The sequence below is a fragment of the Saimiri boliviensis genome, chromosome 16, assembly GCF_048565385.1.
Source record: "Saimiri boliviensis isolate mSaiBol1 chromosome 16, mSaiBol1.pri, whole genome shotgun sequence".
NCBI lineage: Eukaryota > Metazoa > Chordata > Mammalia > Primates > Cebidae > Saimiri > Saimiri boliviensis.
Window position 1 is genome coordinate 80,402,315 of NC_133464.1, and position 16,895 is coordinate 80,419,209.

Genomic DNA, 16,895 nt, shown 5'->3' on the forward strand with positions numbered 1-16,895 from the left:
ATTACATATATCCTACTTATCAAAATGTGTGTGCAGTGGTAATGTCACAGAGGACCTTGCTTTCTAAAGCCATCACTGTCCAACAGAGATATAACGTAAGCCACAAATATCATTTAAAACTTTCTAGTAACCACATTTTTTAAAAGTTAATTTTATTTAACCCAATATATCTAAACTATTGTGATTTCAATATGTAATCAGTATTTTTATTACACTGCTTCATTTTTTACACTTAAATCAATTTAAATAAAATCAAATAAACTGAATATGCTTCAGTTCCTCTGACACACTAGCCACATTTCAAGTGTTCAAAAGCCACATGTGACTCACAGGTAGCACATTGGACAGTACAGGTCTAAGCCTCTGAGAAGGGAGGAGGACCTGAATAGGCAGAGAGAAGATGGGATTTGAATAGATTGAGAGAAGAGAACGGGCTTACAGGCTTGCCCTGACATTTACAGAGCCAAGGCAAAAGTACCAGTGGAGACCCACAAACTGTCCATCTAACTACTGAGAAGTTCTACATCAAGCAAACAAGCCATTAAATATGTTTTAGCCCCCTATGGACAAATATATTTTCTTGATGACCTGAGAGGTCAGCATCAACTTAGAGCTCTGAGACGCCTCAGATTCCAGAGCAGATTGTGGTAGCACCTGGCAGTGCAGAAAAACTAGATCACCCACCTCCCCTCTCCACTCCTTACGCTGTCCACACTGCAAGGGGCCATACACACTCTGTGGTGTCTCCCAGCCCACACATCTAAGCTGTGCCCATTCCCCTCACAGATAGGCTCCCTTGGCCACTGCTTGGACAGATCCAAAGGTGTGAATACTGACAGGCAGTCTGATCTCAGGAAGCCAAACCTAGGGAAGAGTCAACCTGGAAGCCGATTTGAATCATCCTTATAGGGAATTCTGAGATCCCAGGGACCTGGAGCATGATATAGGAATGGAGTGATGCAGACTGTGGGTAGGCATGCTCACCTGGCCTCATAAAGTCTTTAAACTGTGGGGAGAGCTATGGCCAGAACAGAGCTGTCGAAAGGCCTGGGACAGGGACCCTTCTTGCCTGGGTCTGACGGCAGTACTGGAAGAGGATGTGCTAAGAGCAGAGGGGAATATCATACTCACTTCCTTGGGAATATCATACTCGCTTCCTTATTTAGTAAGTGTTCCCAAGAAAAGCTAACTAATGCCTAGCATTAATTACAGCACCAACATCTGGCTAGCCCAGAGTCTCGCATCGCGCATTGTATTTCTATCCATGGTGTTGTTGCTGAAAGGGCCCAAGCTGATGAAGGTGATCACCTGCTGAATTCAGGCAGATATTCCCTACCTCTCACCACATTATACAATGTAGAATCATGGCAGGGTGGAAATCTCTTCTACATCCCAAGGCTTATCCATAGAAAGGAACAATGAGAATTCAACTCAGACATACCTACTTGAAGCTTGCAGTTCTTCTCCTCTAGAAATTCAAGAGCTTTAATCTTAAAACTGACAGAAGTTCAGCTAACCAGGCCCCTATTGCCTGGAATATACTTTCCCTGAATCCTTTTCTACCAGTCCTGAAAAGTTCTAGTTTTGATTGTGATATTAGGTTAACTTGCTTACATTCATTATTTGTTTTTAACTGTTATCTTTTTCTTACTCAAATCTTTGTCACTAGAGATGAGACTATAGACTCAGGAATGTACCATATATGTATGTTTTTTGAAAAAAATGAGCATATATTTGTTCACTGTTTATACTTGACTCAGTGAAGGTAACGCTCTAAAAGTGCCTGTTTAAAATATTAATGCTCTACTGATCTAGATTTGGGTCTTTATTGGTCTTCATTTCAATCATGTTGCCCCTTCTTCAAAATACAATTACTCGGGGCCAGGCACAGTGGCTCATGCCTATAATCTGAGCACTTTGGGAGGCCAAGATGGGAGGATCACTTGAGCACAAGAGTTTGAGATCAGCCTGGGCAACCTGGCAAAATCCTGTCTCTACAAAAAATACAAAAACTAGCTAGGCCTGGTGGCATGTGCCTATATTCCCACCTACTTAGGAGGGCTGAGGTGAGAAGGTCACTTGAGCGCAGGAGGTTGAAGCTGCAGTGAACTATGATGGCGCCACCATACCCCAGTCTGGGTTTCAGAGCAAGACCCTGCCTCAAAACACCAACCAAAAAAAAAAAAAAAATCCAAAAACAATAAAACGTTGAGTTGCCGTCTAAATTGATGAAAAGCATAAACTGTGGCCATCAGAATCCTTGACTACTTCGATTTCAAACTTTGGCACTCGCTTATACATAACATTGACTTAAAACAAGCAGAACTTCCTAGTAACCACTTACTCTCCTTTTAGATAATGTCATTTCCATTCTTCAGTGGCAATAAAGCCTTTATTTTTACCCAACAAATGAGATTCCTGGCATCCTTTTAAATTTCTATATTTGCCTGTTTCATGAACTTAATGCATATGTCTGATCCAATTGAGATGAAATATCCACCCCTAAATATTCACCTTTAGAAATAGATTACTCTTTTATCTAACCCTGCGTTGAATGCCTCTTCTGAGCAAGGGATGATTCTTCTCCATGACACCTCATAAGATGCCATGGATGTAATAATGTGTTAGATGGATAAGTAATATTTGGTAATGATGATGACTGTGCTGAATTTGCCACAGATATTTAAGTGTGGGAAGATTTCTTGTTTTCACTTTGAGGGTTAGAAGGCAATTCTTTCTTGAGTCTGTTTTTGTACTCAGACTAAAAAAAAATCAACATGAATTAAGAAGAAAAATCCCTCTGGGTTCATTAAATAGTTGAGGACATTTTATTTATCATCTTCCATGGATCGAAAGAGAATACCAAAGGGGAGAGACTGAGAAATTGTCATTTCTAAGAGGCTGTCTGATAGCATAACAAATTAGCTTCAGTGACCATGTCCCCCATATAAGAAACAGGCCTCAAAACGAATTTGGTTCTTTGCTTTTCCTATGTGTGTGTTTTTGCTGTTTTGCTGGCACTCAGCATGACTATGGGTGTGTTAGCAATTACTGAGGGTGAAACAGGAACAGCACTGCCTTATCTCCCTGGTTTCCCAATGTCACTAAATGCATTTTATTTTGAGATTCCTGGTGGTGCTTGGCAAAGATAAACAAAATCTTCCATCAGGAAACCTGTGAGCTATTTCCACAGGAAGTTTCAAATCACTAAAGTAAATAGAAACTCTCTACACCATCTCAATGGTGTTACTTGGGCTCACTTGGGTTCTAACTATCAGGATGAGACCTCATAAATGGAAAGTCTGTGGTCTTTTAAGGGTTGATTGCAACCAGCGCATAATACCTCTGCTGTAGTATCTGTGTAAAAGTTGATGGCTGATGTTTTACTCCTCATGCTTGGAAGATGTCCCAAATATAAAAAGATGCTGAATTAGAGCAACTATTTCTGACACCTTATTGTTATCTTAAAAGTGACTGTCAGCTGCCCCTCCTGCATCTTCTGGCACATTCTTAGATTTTCATTTTAAAAGCAGGAAAACCTCCACCGGTATCCTCTCTCCTCAGCCACTGACGGCTTCGTAAGCCACTGTTACGCCCCGCTCCCAGGTTCCAAATGAATACTTTGGCATTTCTTCAGACGTGACACTTTATAATAAAGTCAAAGCTCAGAAAAATCAGAAAAACAAGCAAAGTGAGATTTAGGAAAGAGTTGATATGATATCTAATTTTGGACTATTGTCCCCTTAACGTTTAAAGGTTTCTTTATAGCTTTGTGTGCAAAGTATAATAATAATAATAGCATAACATAATGCTTTTCATCTTCAAAGCACTTTGTAAGATGTTGGCCCAAATTCTTTGCTCAAATGCAGATACACCAATAGTAATAAGTAATGGGAAGGTTTTGAGAGCGGGTCAGTTCAGGGCCTGCAGCTGATGACTTCTTAAAATCCTCCTGTGAAACTGGCCAAAATGATACTAAGGAATTCTCAGCCCCAAAGTGAACTGATGGCCCAGGTTAGGCATGCGGAGGGTAAGAGCTCATGGGGTGTTGCCAGAGACACTGGGAGATGGAGATGAAGGTGTCAGCCCAAGATACCTAAGACAGGTCTCAGTCAATTCAGGAAGTTTATTTTGCCAAAGTTAAGGACACAGTCTGTGACATAGCCTCAGGAGGTCCTGACAACATGTGCCCAAGGTGGCAATCGAGGCATAGCTTGGTTTTATACATTTCAGGGAGACATGAGACGTTAATCAATATATGTAAGATGAACACTGGTTCCATCTGGAAAGGCAGGACAACTTGAAGTGGGGAGGGGCTTCCCAGGTGAGAGACAAATGGTTGCATTCTTCTGAGTTTCTGATTAGCCTTTCCAAAGGAGGCAATCAGATGGACATTTATCTCAGAAAGCAGAGGGATGACTTTGAAGAGAATGTGAGGCAGGTTTGTCCTAAGCAATTCTCAACTTGATTTTCTATTTAGTTAGTGATTTTGAGGTCCCAAGACTAATTTTTCTTTCATAAAGATTAGCTGGGAAGAGACATTGGAGAAAACAGCTTTTAATGAAATAGACACCTTCAGAACATGTTTAAAATATTTTTGAGAGAAAATTTGATTTTTAAAATTATTCTCTTTCCCTCTCCATCACCCCCGTTTTAGAATCTGGCAACTCTTCCAGATTAGTTGTCCACATTTTCAGAAGAAATCTTTGCTCTCTCAGGTCTGAGTAGAACCATCCCCATAAAAGAGGTCCTGAGTAAGTCAGCAGGCTCCTCTGGCCCACCGTGCCAGCAAAGACCAGGGCAAGTAATCTGGGACCGGAGCAGGGGGAGGGTAGTGAATGACAGTTGCCTCTCACTGCAGAAGTCTAGGACTAAAATGGAATTGATTGGCACTTTACCTAGGACCTCCTCCCTCCCTTGTTCGCAAACTATTTGGGGTAAGTTTGACCGTAAGTGTGCCTTTGGTTTTTAGGATGAATTGCTCTTATGTTGCTTCTCTATTTTACCCACTTGCCAGCAGGAGTACTGTACATGATTTTAAAAATAGGAAATGAGGCCAGGTGTGGTTGCTCACACCTGCAATCCCAGCATGTCGGAGGTCAAGGCAGGCAGATCTCCTGAGGTCAGGAGTTCGAGATCAGCCTGGCCAACATGGTGAAATTTCGACCCTACTAAAAACTACAAAAATTAGTCAGGTATGGTGGCGCATGCCTGTATTCCCAGCTACTCAAGAAGCTGAGGCAGGAGAATCCTTTGAACCAGGGAGGCAGAGGTTGCAATGAGCTGAGATCGTACCATGGCACTCCAGCCTGGGCAGCAAAGTGAGACTCTGACTCAAAAAAAAAAAAGCAGGGGCGGGGAGAAATAAAGTTAATACCCAAGTTGGAAAAAAATGCCACTTTGAAGTGCAACTTCAGGTGAATAAGGAGAAAATGCCTTCCTAACAACTGTCCTGTTTTGCATTTCCTACCTCACTTCTGATGGAATGAACTTAGTTGGTTCCTACCTGCTATGTTTGCTGATTTCCCCTAAAAACTCATCCTTTTTAATGCTAATGCTGAGAGAATTTGTGCAGGAACAATTCTTAAGCTCTTTAAATATCTCATTAAAAGACACTGATTTTTCTGTGAACTGAAGTTCTTTATTCTTATTTTATAGATGTGCCAAATGGGTTTCATGTTAACTTGGAAAAAATGCCGACGGAAGGAGAGGACCTGAAACTGTCTTGCACAGTTAACAAGTTCTTATACAGAGACGTTACTTGGATTTTAATGCGGACAGTTAACAACAGAACAATGCACTACAGTATTAGCAAGCAAAAAATGGCCATCACTAAGGAGCACTCCATCATTCTTAATCTTACCATCAAGAATGTTTCCCTGGAAGATTCAGGCACCTATGCCTGCAGAGCCAGGAATGTATACACAGGGGAAGAAATCCTCAAGAAGAAAGAAGTTACAATCAGAGGTGAGCACTGCAACAAAAAGGCTGTTTTCTCTCGGATCTCCAAATTTAAAAGCACAAGGAATGATTGTACCACACAAAGTAATGTAAAACATTAAAGGACTCATTAAAAAGTAACAGTTGTCTCATATCATCTTGATTTATTGTCACTGTTGCTAACTTTCAGGCTCAGAGGAGATGCTCCTCCCAAAATGAGTTCGGAGATGATAGCAGTAATAATGAGACCCCCAGGCCCTGCTCTGGGCCCCCCATTCAGGCCGAGGGGGCTGCTCCCAGGGGCCGACTTGGTGCGCGTTTGGATTTGGAGGATCCCTGCACTGCCTTCTCTGTGTTTGTTGCTCTTGCTGTTTTCTCCTGCCTGATAAACAACAACTTGGGATGATCCTTTCCTTCCACTTTGATGCCAACCTCTTTTTATTTTTAAGTGTTGAAGCTGCACAAACTGAATAATTTAAACAAATGCTGGTTTCTGCCAAAGATGGACACGAATAAGTTAATTTTCCAGCTCAGAATGAGTACAGTTGAATTTGAGACTCTGTTGGACTTCTGCCTGGTTTTATTTTGGACTATTTCATCTGCTCTTGATTTGTAAATAGCACCTGGATAGCAAGGATATAATGCTTATTTATTTGAAAATGCTTTTTTTTTTTTTTTACATTAAGCACATTAATCTTAAACTAGAGCTTCTAAAACGGGCCCCAGGGGTGCAAGATGTTGGTGTAATTCAGAGATAGTAAAGGTTTATTGCAGTGTGAATTATAAGAACTTCCCCTCCCTCCTCTCATGCAATCCAGGTAATTATGCAATTAGTGCCACAGTAGACTAGCCTAGCAAAGGGCGTCCTCCTTGCTGTCTCTGACTGCACTGCACTGCTATTGATGGCACCTGAAAGGAAGTAGATCATGCCTTAATTTTAAATATTCTTGTCCCCTGGTTACTATTTTAAATAAAATGACAGCATTCAAAGGTGAACCACAATCAATTTATCAAGGAAATAAAGGCTATTGTAACCAGAGATTTAATGCATTTTTCTAAATGTAAATTTAAAATTTGTCCATTAAAAAAATTTCACTTTCCCCATATGCAAATGTTAATAGGATTTTTATGGGGATTAAGAAATGGCAAAACTATAGAAGCAGAATTTGAAGTAATTTTAAAAATACAGGTCAGTTTTAAATCAAGAGAAGTTGTAATGTCTTGTTTTAAGCTTGTATTTCAGGGAAAATGACTTTTTCACCAATTTAATATGCATTGTTCTGTTGTTTTCATTTATGATTGATGATTATGATCATTATATGTAACTTGCATTAACTATTAAAAAAAAAACTATAATGACCAAAATAGCCATGGCTGAGAAACACAGTGGCTGGGCAGTTCAATAGGAGGTGACAATATGACAACTTCTCAAGCTTGGGAACTCACCAGACTGTTTCCTCCTTTAGGTAACAGACTCTGTCCCACGGCTAAACTTGTCTTTCACGTGGGAATTGCTTTTGTCAAACGTGAAAGAGTAAACAATAGCATTTCCCCAGAATGCCAGTTTTATGGAGCCCCAAATGCTCTGAAAACAATTAGTAACCTGGAAGTTGTCAGCCCAAAGGAAAGAAAAATCAATTGTATCTTGAAATTTTACCTATGGCTCTTTCGCCTGGCGTCTTTGTTCATTATAAGTTAGTGTGTTCCTTCAGGAAATGATGCCTTAATACCATATAACTGGGGCCTTAATAGTGCCTAACATTAAAAAAGCAAATAGAATGATTGAGGGATCCTTAGGAAAACAAAATGCTGAATTAGACATTTGGAACCTACCATTTCCTTCCCCCATTGCAATTTTTTGGGGAGAGGAGGATGTTAGTATTTACAAAAGATGATTTTAAGAACTTCCCAAAAGATGAGTTTAAGAATTCTATAGATTATTAGTTGTTCACTGTGTAATTAATCCTTCCAGAGGGTCTCTTCTTTTAAGGAAAGTTTTGGGTGAGGTTTGTCTTTTATTAGTTACCCTAGGGGTATGTTACCCTGGGATATGAAATGAGGTGAAGATAAGGGGCAACGAGAAGAAAAACAGGAGCCTAAAATGGGGAACAATTGAGATGGAATAGGGGGTGTGAGGCTGGTTCCTCAGTCCCCATTCCAAACAGAGGACAGAAGCTGTGTATTTATGTGACCTGGCAGATCTCTGGGTCCATAATACTGAAAAGTAAAAGAACCTGGTAGGCAGCTATCTTTGGCTACTGATAACCAGCAGAAATGTCTGTTAATTCTGATTTTCTCAGTTTGAAGGGATCAGCTACACTGTTAAATTTTGGAAAGCCACTACCTACTTCCAACAAGTAACTTATGTTTTGAGATATGGGTTCAACGTACCACCCTTATTTAAAACATCAAACTAGATTATTATAATGTATAAAGTAAGAATTGAGAAAATATGATTCCTGGGTTGATTGGTCATTTAGAAACTAGCCAAAAATGAGACTTTTAACATAGAACATTTTTCAGAAATGGGTACAAAGAAAAATGCGTATTACTATGTGTTTCAGAATGTTTATGTGAACTTTGTATTTAATTGAGACTCCCATGTACATTCTTCAGCCTTTTTGCTGCTTCTATCATCTGAAGTTTGTGTAGTACAAGTAAGGCCTTTGGGATTCATGACATTTATGTTAAAATGTTCTCTTCTCTATCAACATTGTTTTCTAGTCCACCTGTCAGGGAGTCCAAATCGTGTCTGTGTTGATGATGGTATAGTTTATAGCTAGAAAAACAATTTGGGTGTTGTGAGCCCTGTATTCAGACTTCCTTTTTATAAGACCTATGGACAGCGATAGATTATTTTCTCATATTTAATGCATGGAAAATAGTAAGTGTGCTCGAGGAAGCTGTTAATAGCATAACTCAGTGAATTGGTCTGAGTTTTAAATGAGATACTGCAAAATTGGCTTCCCACTGTAAAAGAGACTAAATAATAATATGATACTGTTCTTTATGATCTTGTCATGTTTCACTGATATGTTTGAGGTCTTTACTATGTAAAAAAATATCAAAATTATAATGAGAAAGCATATACAAGTAGTCATAAGTCAAAGGTTTTAAACAAGACTGCATTTTCAATTAGGAAAAGCTATTTGACAGATAGCACCAAATGCAAAAACAGAAATATTGTCATAGTTCCTGCCTAGGGTAAGATAAGATAAGAAAGACATGTTAAAAGAGGCAAAAGGGTCATTGCTATCATTCATTCCACACTATTTTGAAGAAGTTTTTATACATCCAAGCACTTCCTTCAACACACTTTTTGCCTTCAGATTTCATTTTTTATAAAATGAAAAGACTAATGATAAGCTATAGAAATCAAAATTTATTGAGAAATCTGTTTCTCCTAACAGATAGTAACCCTGTCTTGATGTACTACTTCAACAGTGTTATAAAAGTTATATCATAATATACATTTTAACCTGGGATTTCTAAATTGCTTTAACAAATGCTAATCCTGAGAATTGCCCTGCAGGAATCAAAAGAGAAAGGTTTTGGGACTTGGCAGAACCCTGCAGGGACATGAAATCAAGGCCATTTCAATGTATCATCTTTGTGGCATTGTCACCACCCCTAAGCTGCCTTCACAGTTTCAGTACACTGAGATGAGGAAATCGAAAATGGGCAGAGAAAGCTCAAACTGTATAATTGAAGACAGTGACAGAGAACGTGTCAGTTATGCCAAAACTCCTTTGATTTCTGTTCCAGGATTTCCAAGAAGAGGGGAAAGGGATGATTTGGGAGGGTGGGAAAGACATGAGGAGTTGTTTTTATTTTTTATCTTGGAAGCATTAGCTACCAATCCAGTACCCTCCTAACTAGAATGTATACATATCAGCAGGACTGACTGACTACTTCAATAGAGATACTGTACTCATTGGGGGCCTTGGGGGTACTGCTGTTCTTATGTGGGATTTTAATGTTGTAATGTATTGCATCTTAATGTATTGAATTCATTTTGTTGTACTATATTGGTTGGCATTTTATTAAAATAAATTGTATTGTATCATATTTGTATGTTTTAAGAGAAAATAATATAAAATACAATATTTGTACTATTATATAGTGCAAAAACTACAAATCTGTGCCTCTGCCTCTTGAATTAATCCTTTGGTTGCTTGCTTTTGGGAAGGGAATGGAGGAAGGAAAGAACCAATAAAGCTTGTAAAGTTCAAGAAATTCTCCTGTTTGGTCTGCTGCCTTACAACTTAGGTTACTGACAGTTGAGTAACACAAACACACCCCCACAAATAAATCAATAAAAACTCACACAAAATTAGATTTGCCCATCACTACAACACTATATATTTATATGAAAATTCATTGCAAGACTATACACCAAATCATGTTTTTGATTTATAGTTCCTAAACTATTGCGAAAAATCCTTGAGTTTTAGAAAAACTTCATTCAAAAAAGGAAGGAAACTAGCTAGCTAGGCAAAAAACCTTTGTGTTGAAATCTAAAAATACAGAATCTAATCCTTGATTTCACTGTGTTGTAATAAATTTCAATTTTTAGTAGCACCTTATTAAAGTGGAAGCAGCAGGTTAATGATTGAAGAGAAAGTGATTGAAATGCAAATGAAAGCTAATAGTTGAGCTTTGCTGTTTCTCTATATATTTTAAATGTTGATATGCATAGAAAATACAAGAATAAAGTTGGCAAGTAATCACAACTCCCTTTCTTTCTTCACTAGATCAGGAAGCACCATACCTCCTGCGAAACCTCAGTGACCACACAGTGGCCATCAGCAGTTCTACCACCTTAGACTGTCATGCTAATGGTGTCCCCGAGCCTCAGATCACTTGGTTTAAAAACAACCACAAAATACAACAAGAACCTGGTAAGAGATTTTTTTCTTGCATTTATTATTTCTCATCTTCCATCAGTCCCTTTTTCTTTTAACATTCCTGTTACCTGCTGATAGACCCCCAAACACTGGGATCTGGTTTACACTGATATCAACTTCCAGTGAGGAATATTTGGGCCAGTTCCTATGCAGACCATATTCCTAACCCATAGAAAGATCCTTCAGAATCTATTCAACTGGAATGCTTTAAATAGTATATTCAGAAAGAAATGAGAAGAGCCATGAAGAAAATGGTTCAGTTCACCATGACAGCTGGGAAAGTGAGGAGTTAGTTTCTTGGCTTTGAGGTATTGCAGAACTTGGAACATCTGGCATGTATGAAGTTCAGAAAAGTAGATTTATAATCTGTTTTTTTTTTTGCTTTTGTGATTGTTTTCTTTTTTTTTTCCTTTTTTTTTTTTTTTTTTTTTGAGATGGAGTCTCACTCCATCACCCAGGCTAGAGTGCAGTGATTCGATCTTGGCTCACTGCAATCTCTGCCTCCCGGGTTCAAGCAACTCTCCTGCCTCAACTATCAAAGTAACTGGGACTACAGGCATGCGCTGTCACCATGCCAGGCTAATTTTTGTATTTTTAGTAGAGACAGGGTTTCAGCATGTTGACCAGGTTGGTCTTGATCTCCTGACCTCAGGTGATCTGCCTGCCTCGGCCTCCCAAAGTGCTGGGATTACAGGCGCATGCCACCGTGTCTGGCCAATTTATAATCTTTTAAATTCATCTATGCAGATGTTAAGGATTTGATAAAAAGAAGACTTTTTAAATTATGTTTGATCATACTAGTAAAAGAGTAAATCTACACAAGTGGGTATAGGTTTATTTTCTTTCAACAGTACACATAGTGCCACGGGGTCTATGGAGAATTGGTTCCAGGACTTTCTACAGATTCTAAAATGCACTGATGCTCAAGTTCTTATATAAAATGGCACAGTATTTGTATACAATCTACACATATCTTTCTGTATACTTTAATCATCTCTAGGTTACTTTTAATACCTAATACAATACCTACACATCAATTTATGTGAACTCAATGTAGTACTTGGTACATGACAAGTTCTTTGCTTTTTGGAACTTTGTGGAATTTTTTGTCGAATTCACAAATGCAGAACCCACAGATTTGGAATGCTGATTATACTCTTAAAAACAACTAGACTTAGCCGGGCGCAGTGGCTCAAGCCTGTAATCCCAGCACTTTGGGAGGCCGAGGCGGGTGGATCACGAGGTCAAGAGATCAAGACCATCCTGGTCAACACGGTGAAACCCCGTCTCTACTAAAAATACAAAAAATTAGCTGGGCATGGTGGCGCGTGCCTGTAATCCCAGCTACTCAAGAGGCTGAGGCAGGAGAATTGCCTGAACCCAGGAGGCAGAGATTGCGGTGAGCCGAGATCGCGCCATTGCACTCCAGCCTGGGTAACAAGAGCGAAACTCCATCTCAAAAAAAAAAAAAAAAAACTAGACTTAAACCAATAAGCATAAACACTATCTATTGACTGTTTCATAAATCTGTGGTTAAATAAGGGTACACTGAAGTTATTTATGATTTTAATTGATATTCATATTTTTATTAAAAATAAAATTGCCATTTATATATAATATTCCAACAACCTAAAGCAAATAAATAGCAATATGGAGTAGTCCTTAAATATGATTCCTCTGAACAAAATGAAACTGCCATTTGAGTTTGATGCACAGAATGGGGTTGTGGTATAACAACTCCAAATTTTACGATATCTACAAATGTCTTAGAGAAACCTTACACTCAGCAGGTCCAAAAACAATCACATCACATCATTTTTCTCCATAAAGTAGCACCTCGTCTTATACTGACATCAAATACTTAACCATCCAAACTAGAAGGCGATGACCTCTCCTTTGCTCTCTTCGTCTAATCAATCACCAGACTGAGCAGATTATACCTACTAAATACTAAATATTTCTCAAATCCATTTCTTTCTCTGCTTCTCAATTATTCTCTTGGTCCAGGCACTCATTACCTAGCCTCTGAACACCTTCAGTGGTCTCCAAACTTGTCTCCTTAGCTCTCTTTGCAGCTACTATCCACACAGCAATATAAAATGCAGCTGTGAACATGTCACTTCCCGGCTTCAGGTCTTCCACTGGCTCTGCATAACACACTTTGAAGTTCAAGAATCTGACAGAGAATGCCTTCAGCATCTGGCCCCTGACTATGCCTCCAACGTTATGCTCAGCCTTGCCTGCCTTGAACCTTATTACTTTATATTCTAGCAATGCCAAACTCTGGTAGATCACTACATGCATCATGCTGTTTAAACTCCCTATGCTTTCTTTGGTTCTTGTATACTCTTTGTCTGGAGTGCCTTTCCTTTCTTTGTCTAATCCCTAAAGACCCAGAATGGGTGCTTTCCCTCCATGTAAGCCTTCACAGCTCCCACAAATAGGAGGCAGCTCCTCTATGGGTCTTTATTACTTATAACTGTTTCTACTTCTCTCTTACTGAGATTTTAAAAAATCATCAGTTCACGTGTGTCTGTATTACCTATGCATATTTCTACTCCTCTCTTACATATTGTTTTTTTAATCATCAGTCCATATATGTCTCCCCTCCAGAGGGCCGGTAGTATATCTTATTTGTCTTATTTATATCTTGTCTTTTTATCTTCAGAACCTAACAGAGTGCTTGACAATTAATAAATAAATGTTCCATGAATGAATGAATAAATGGTTTTCAGAAAATCTTAGGCTATCCTTAGCAATCTCATAGTGGTAGCACAAAAGCCTGGATTTGACATGGGGGTGGGGCCCATATCACAGAAGTTTTAAAAGTGAAGGGACCTTTAGAATATCTTTAGTCTGATATGTAGAATGGAAAACTTAGGCTCAAAGAGCTGAAGTGATTTGCCAAAGATGACATACTACCACAATGGGTAGTTCCGTGGAAGACTAGTCCCTTGAGGTGTTCTCCCGGAATTAAAGGATGAATAAATAGCTTTTGAAAGGATGAATGTAATATCACCCCCTTTGAGATTCACATTAGCAGGTTAACAAGCCAAAAAAGAAACTGGTAAACTGTGCTAAGTTCATTTTTTTTTTTTTTTTTGAGACGGAGTCTCACTCTGTCGCCCAGGCTAGAGTGCAGTGGTGCAATCTTGGCTCACTGCAACCTCCACCTCCCAGGTTCAAGTGATTCTCCTGCCTCAGCCTCCCTAGTAGTGGGGATTACAGACACCCTTCACCATACCTGGCTAATTTTTTTGCGTTTATAGTACAGATGGGGTTTCACCATGTTGGCCAGGCTGGTCTCAAACTCCTGACCTCAAGTGAGCCACCCACCCTGGCCTCCCAAAGTGCTGGGATTACAGGCGTGAGCCACCACACTGGGCCAACTGTGCTAAGTTCTGTATTCCTCAAACTTACTTCATCACAAAATCCATTTTATAAAAGATTAGTATAGGATGTTGAGCGATTCCTTGAAAGAAGTAAATGGGAAATAAGTTCAGTTTTTATAATTTAGAAATGGGTTAAAGAATCAGAGTTAAAATGATTTGGGAAGCTTAGGATCATTATGAGACTAAAGGAGAGACAAGGCAAGAGAATGTGCCCTGGCAGCTACCACACGCAAAAAAAGAGTCCAGAGTCCAGTGCGCTGGGGAGATCGGGGCTTGAGTCCTAGCATGGCCCTCATGACTCATACAAGAATTTGGGCAACTCATTTTTCCTTACTCTCTGAACCCTTTTTCCCTTATTTATAAAATTGGGATAATTCTAACCACACAGGGATATGGTGAGTTTTAAATGAGTTAACCTAAGTTTGTCCATAGTCATGGCTTGTTCAATGCTGCCTTCTGACCCACCTCATTTATATAGAAATTGTCCAGTGAGTTGGCAGAATTCATTTGAAGGCATTAGAGTCAATTAATAAGCTCAAATGTCAACCCTCAAACCAAATAATAAAGATTCTTCCTGCACCACTACCCCTACCACCACCCAGATTTCTTTGATCTTCTGAGGGCCAAAAGAGGAATATCTAAAAACAGGTCATATAAATTCTTATACAAAATCTTCTATAAATATCATTCTAGACTGCTACTATTTAGCGCTTGTTAAGTTCAGCTATACTAAGTCATTAATTTTCTTTCTCTTGCTTCCTTTTATTCACTCTGTAAAACTACTATAGCCTTTAGGAAAGGGCTTTCTTAATTTTCTGGAGATAATCTTCCACATGTATATAGTTTCTGTAAAGCTTCTGATGTAATATTCCCATTTGAGAAGCAAATGCGATAGCCAATGCAATACGCTCCATAACGATGACCCTTAACGTTTGTATACATGAGTATCTTCAAAACTGAAATGGAACAATATTAAGATCATGACCTGCAAAGGCAGTTCATTATATACTCAGCCTTTAGCCAGTTTGACTGAGTTTTAAAACCCTGAAAATAAACTGTATATCCTTTAGAGACTTGAGGTGAATCTTTTAGATGAAGTCTGGCAGCTCTAAAAGGATTGATATAGCGAGAGAATTTTAGTGACCTTGGATCATTGATAGGATCCAGTCCATTATCATTGTTATTTTTTAAATGATAACTTGCTCCCATTCCAAAGAAAATATGAGAGAGGAAGCGAGGCACACAGAAGGGCTCACACTCTGTACAAACGCCTATAAAATGCCTACTTGGGGTAGCTGGAGCTTTTTCCTCCCTTATCATTTCCTTTCAGGAAAAAACTTTCAGTGGGGCACAGCCATTCACCAGAAGAAAGGCAATTTTAAGAAAGTGTTATAAAAGCTGAATAGTAAATTCTTGGGCCAAAGGGCATCAAGCAGGAATAAAAGGAATCTTAAGCGTTCAGGCCCGGGAATGCATGTGAACAGACTGCAAGAGAGTCTAGGCCAGGGCAACCCAAACGAGAAGAGACAGGGCCCTGCAAACCACACTGCCTGCACACCTCGGGGTGGCATGCTGTCTGCTGCCCGTTCACAACTCCCAGCATCACTGTCAGGCTTTCCAGGGCTTTGATTGCATGGCCCTATCCAGCTCCTTACCACTTACTTCCTGTCCTGCCTTGACATGACTCTTCCTCACTTTTTCCTTTCTCCTCTTCTCTCCTCAGTCCTCTGGGCCATGGGCTGCTTCAATTCCTGCCTGAAAATGCCCCTTCCTTTCACTAGGTTATTCTCCTCCCACTAATTCTTTTTTGTTTTGTTTTGTTGAGATGGAGTCTTGCTCTGTCACCCAGGATGGAGTGCAGTGGCACAATCTGGGCTCACTGTAATTTCACCTCCCAGGTTTTCTTGCTTCAGCCTCCTAGTTATCTGGGATTACAGGTGTGTGCCACCATGCCAGGCTAATTTTTGTATTTTTAGTAGAGACAGGGTTTTACCATGTTGGCCAGGCTGGTCTTGAACTCCTAACCTCGAGTGATCCACCCACCTCGGCCTCCCAAAGTGCTGGGAATTACAGGTGAGAGCCACTGCATCTGGTCCCACTACTTCCTGATGTCCTGAAAGATCTTCTCTCACCTTCCAGTGAAGTGATTCTTCTTTTTTTGTGATGTCTAAGTTTATTTACAATTTGTGTCATTGAGCACATCACTTCATTGTTCTCTGGTGTTACATGTGTTTATTTTATAATATCATAATGTCTTAACAATATAAGATTTATTGAGCATTTACCAGGTACCAAGGCACTGTGTTAAGTGTTTGAGAGATAGCTCATTTAATGTTCACAACTATCCTATGAGGTAGGGACATTATTAGATGCATTCCAAGATCTGTTTTACTTAACAAGCACCTGTGAGGTGCCTGCTGCTGCTTTAGCACTTTCCTAATGCTAATCTGTTTGCTCCTTGTGACAATTCTATGAGGTTTGCTAAATGATTCTGACTGTTTTACAGACTAATGGATGAGGACACTGAGACTTAGGAAAAATAACTGGTCTCAGATCATAGAGTTAGTGAGTAGCCTATCAAGGTTCAAACCAGAAGAGTTTGACTCTGAAGCCTGCGCTCTGCACACTGAACATATGGGCATTTAGCATTGAGCAT

General features: G+C 39.4%; 1 protein-coding gene across 3 annotated transcripts in view; it reads left to right on the forward strand.

Annotated features, from left to right (window-relative positions):
* FLT1 (fms related receptor tyrosine kinase 1) overlaps positions 1-16,895 on the forward strand; it is a 196,752-nt gene that overhangs the window by 102,988 nt on the left and 76,869 nt on the right. For 2 of the 3 annotated variants that reach the window (XM_039473122.2, XM_074387903.1), the window contains exons 13-14: positions 5,659-5,967; positions 10,695-10,841. In XM_039473122.2, the coding sequence (XP_039329056.1) occupies positions 5,659-5,967; positions 10,695-10,841 (456 nt within the window). Of the gene's footprint in view, positions 1-5,658; positions 5,968-6,130; positions 10,079-10,694; positions 10,842-16,895 lie in introns of those variants that run through there. The other variant, XM_074387904.1, reaches the window with a different exon arrangement.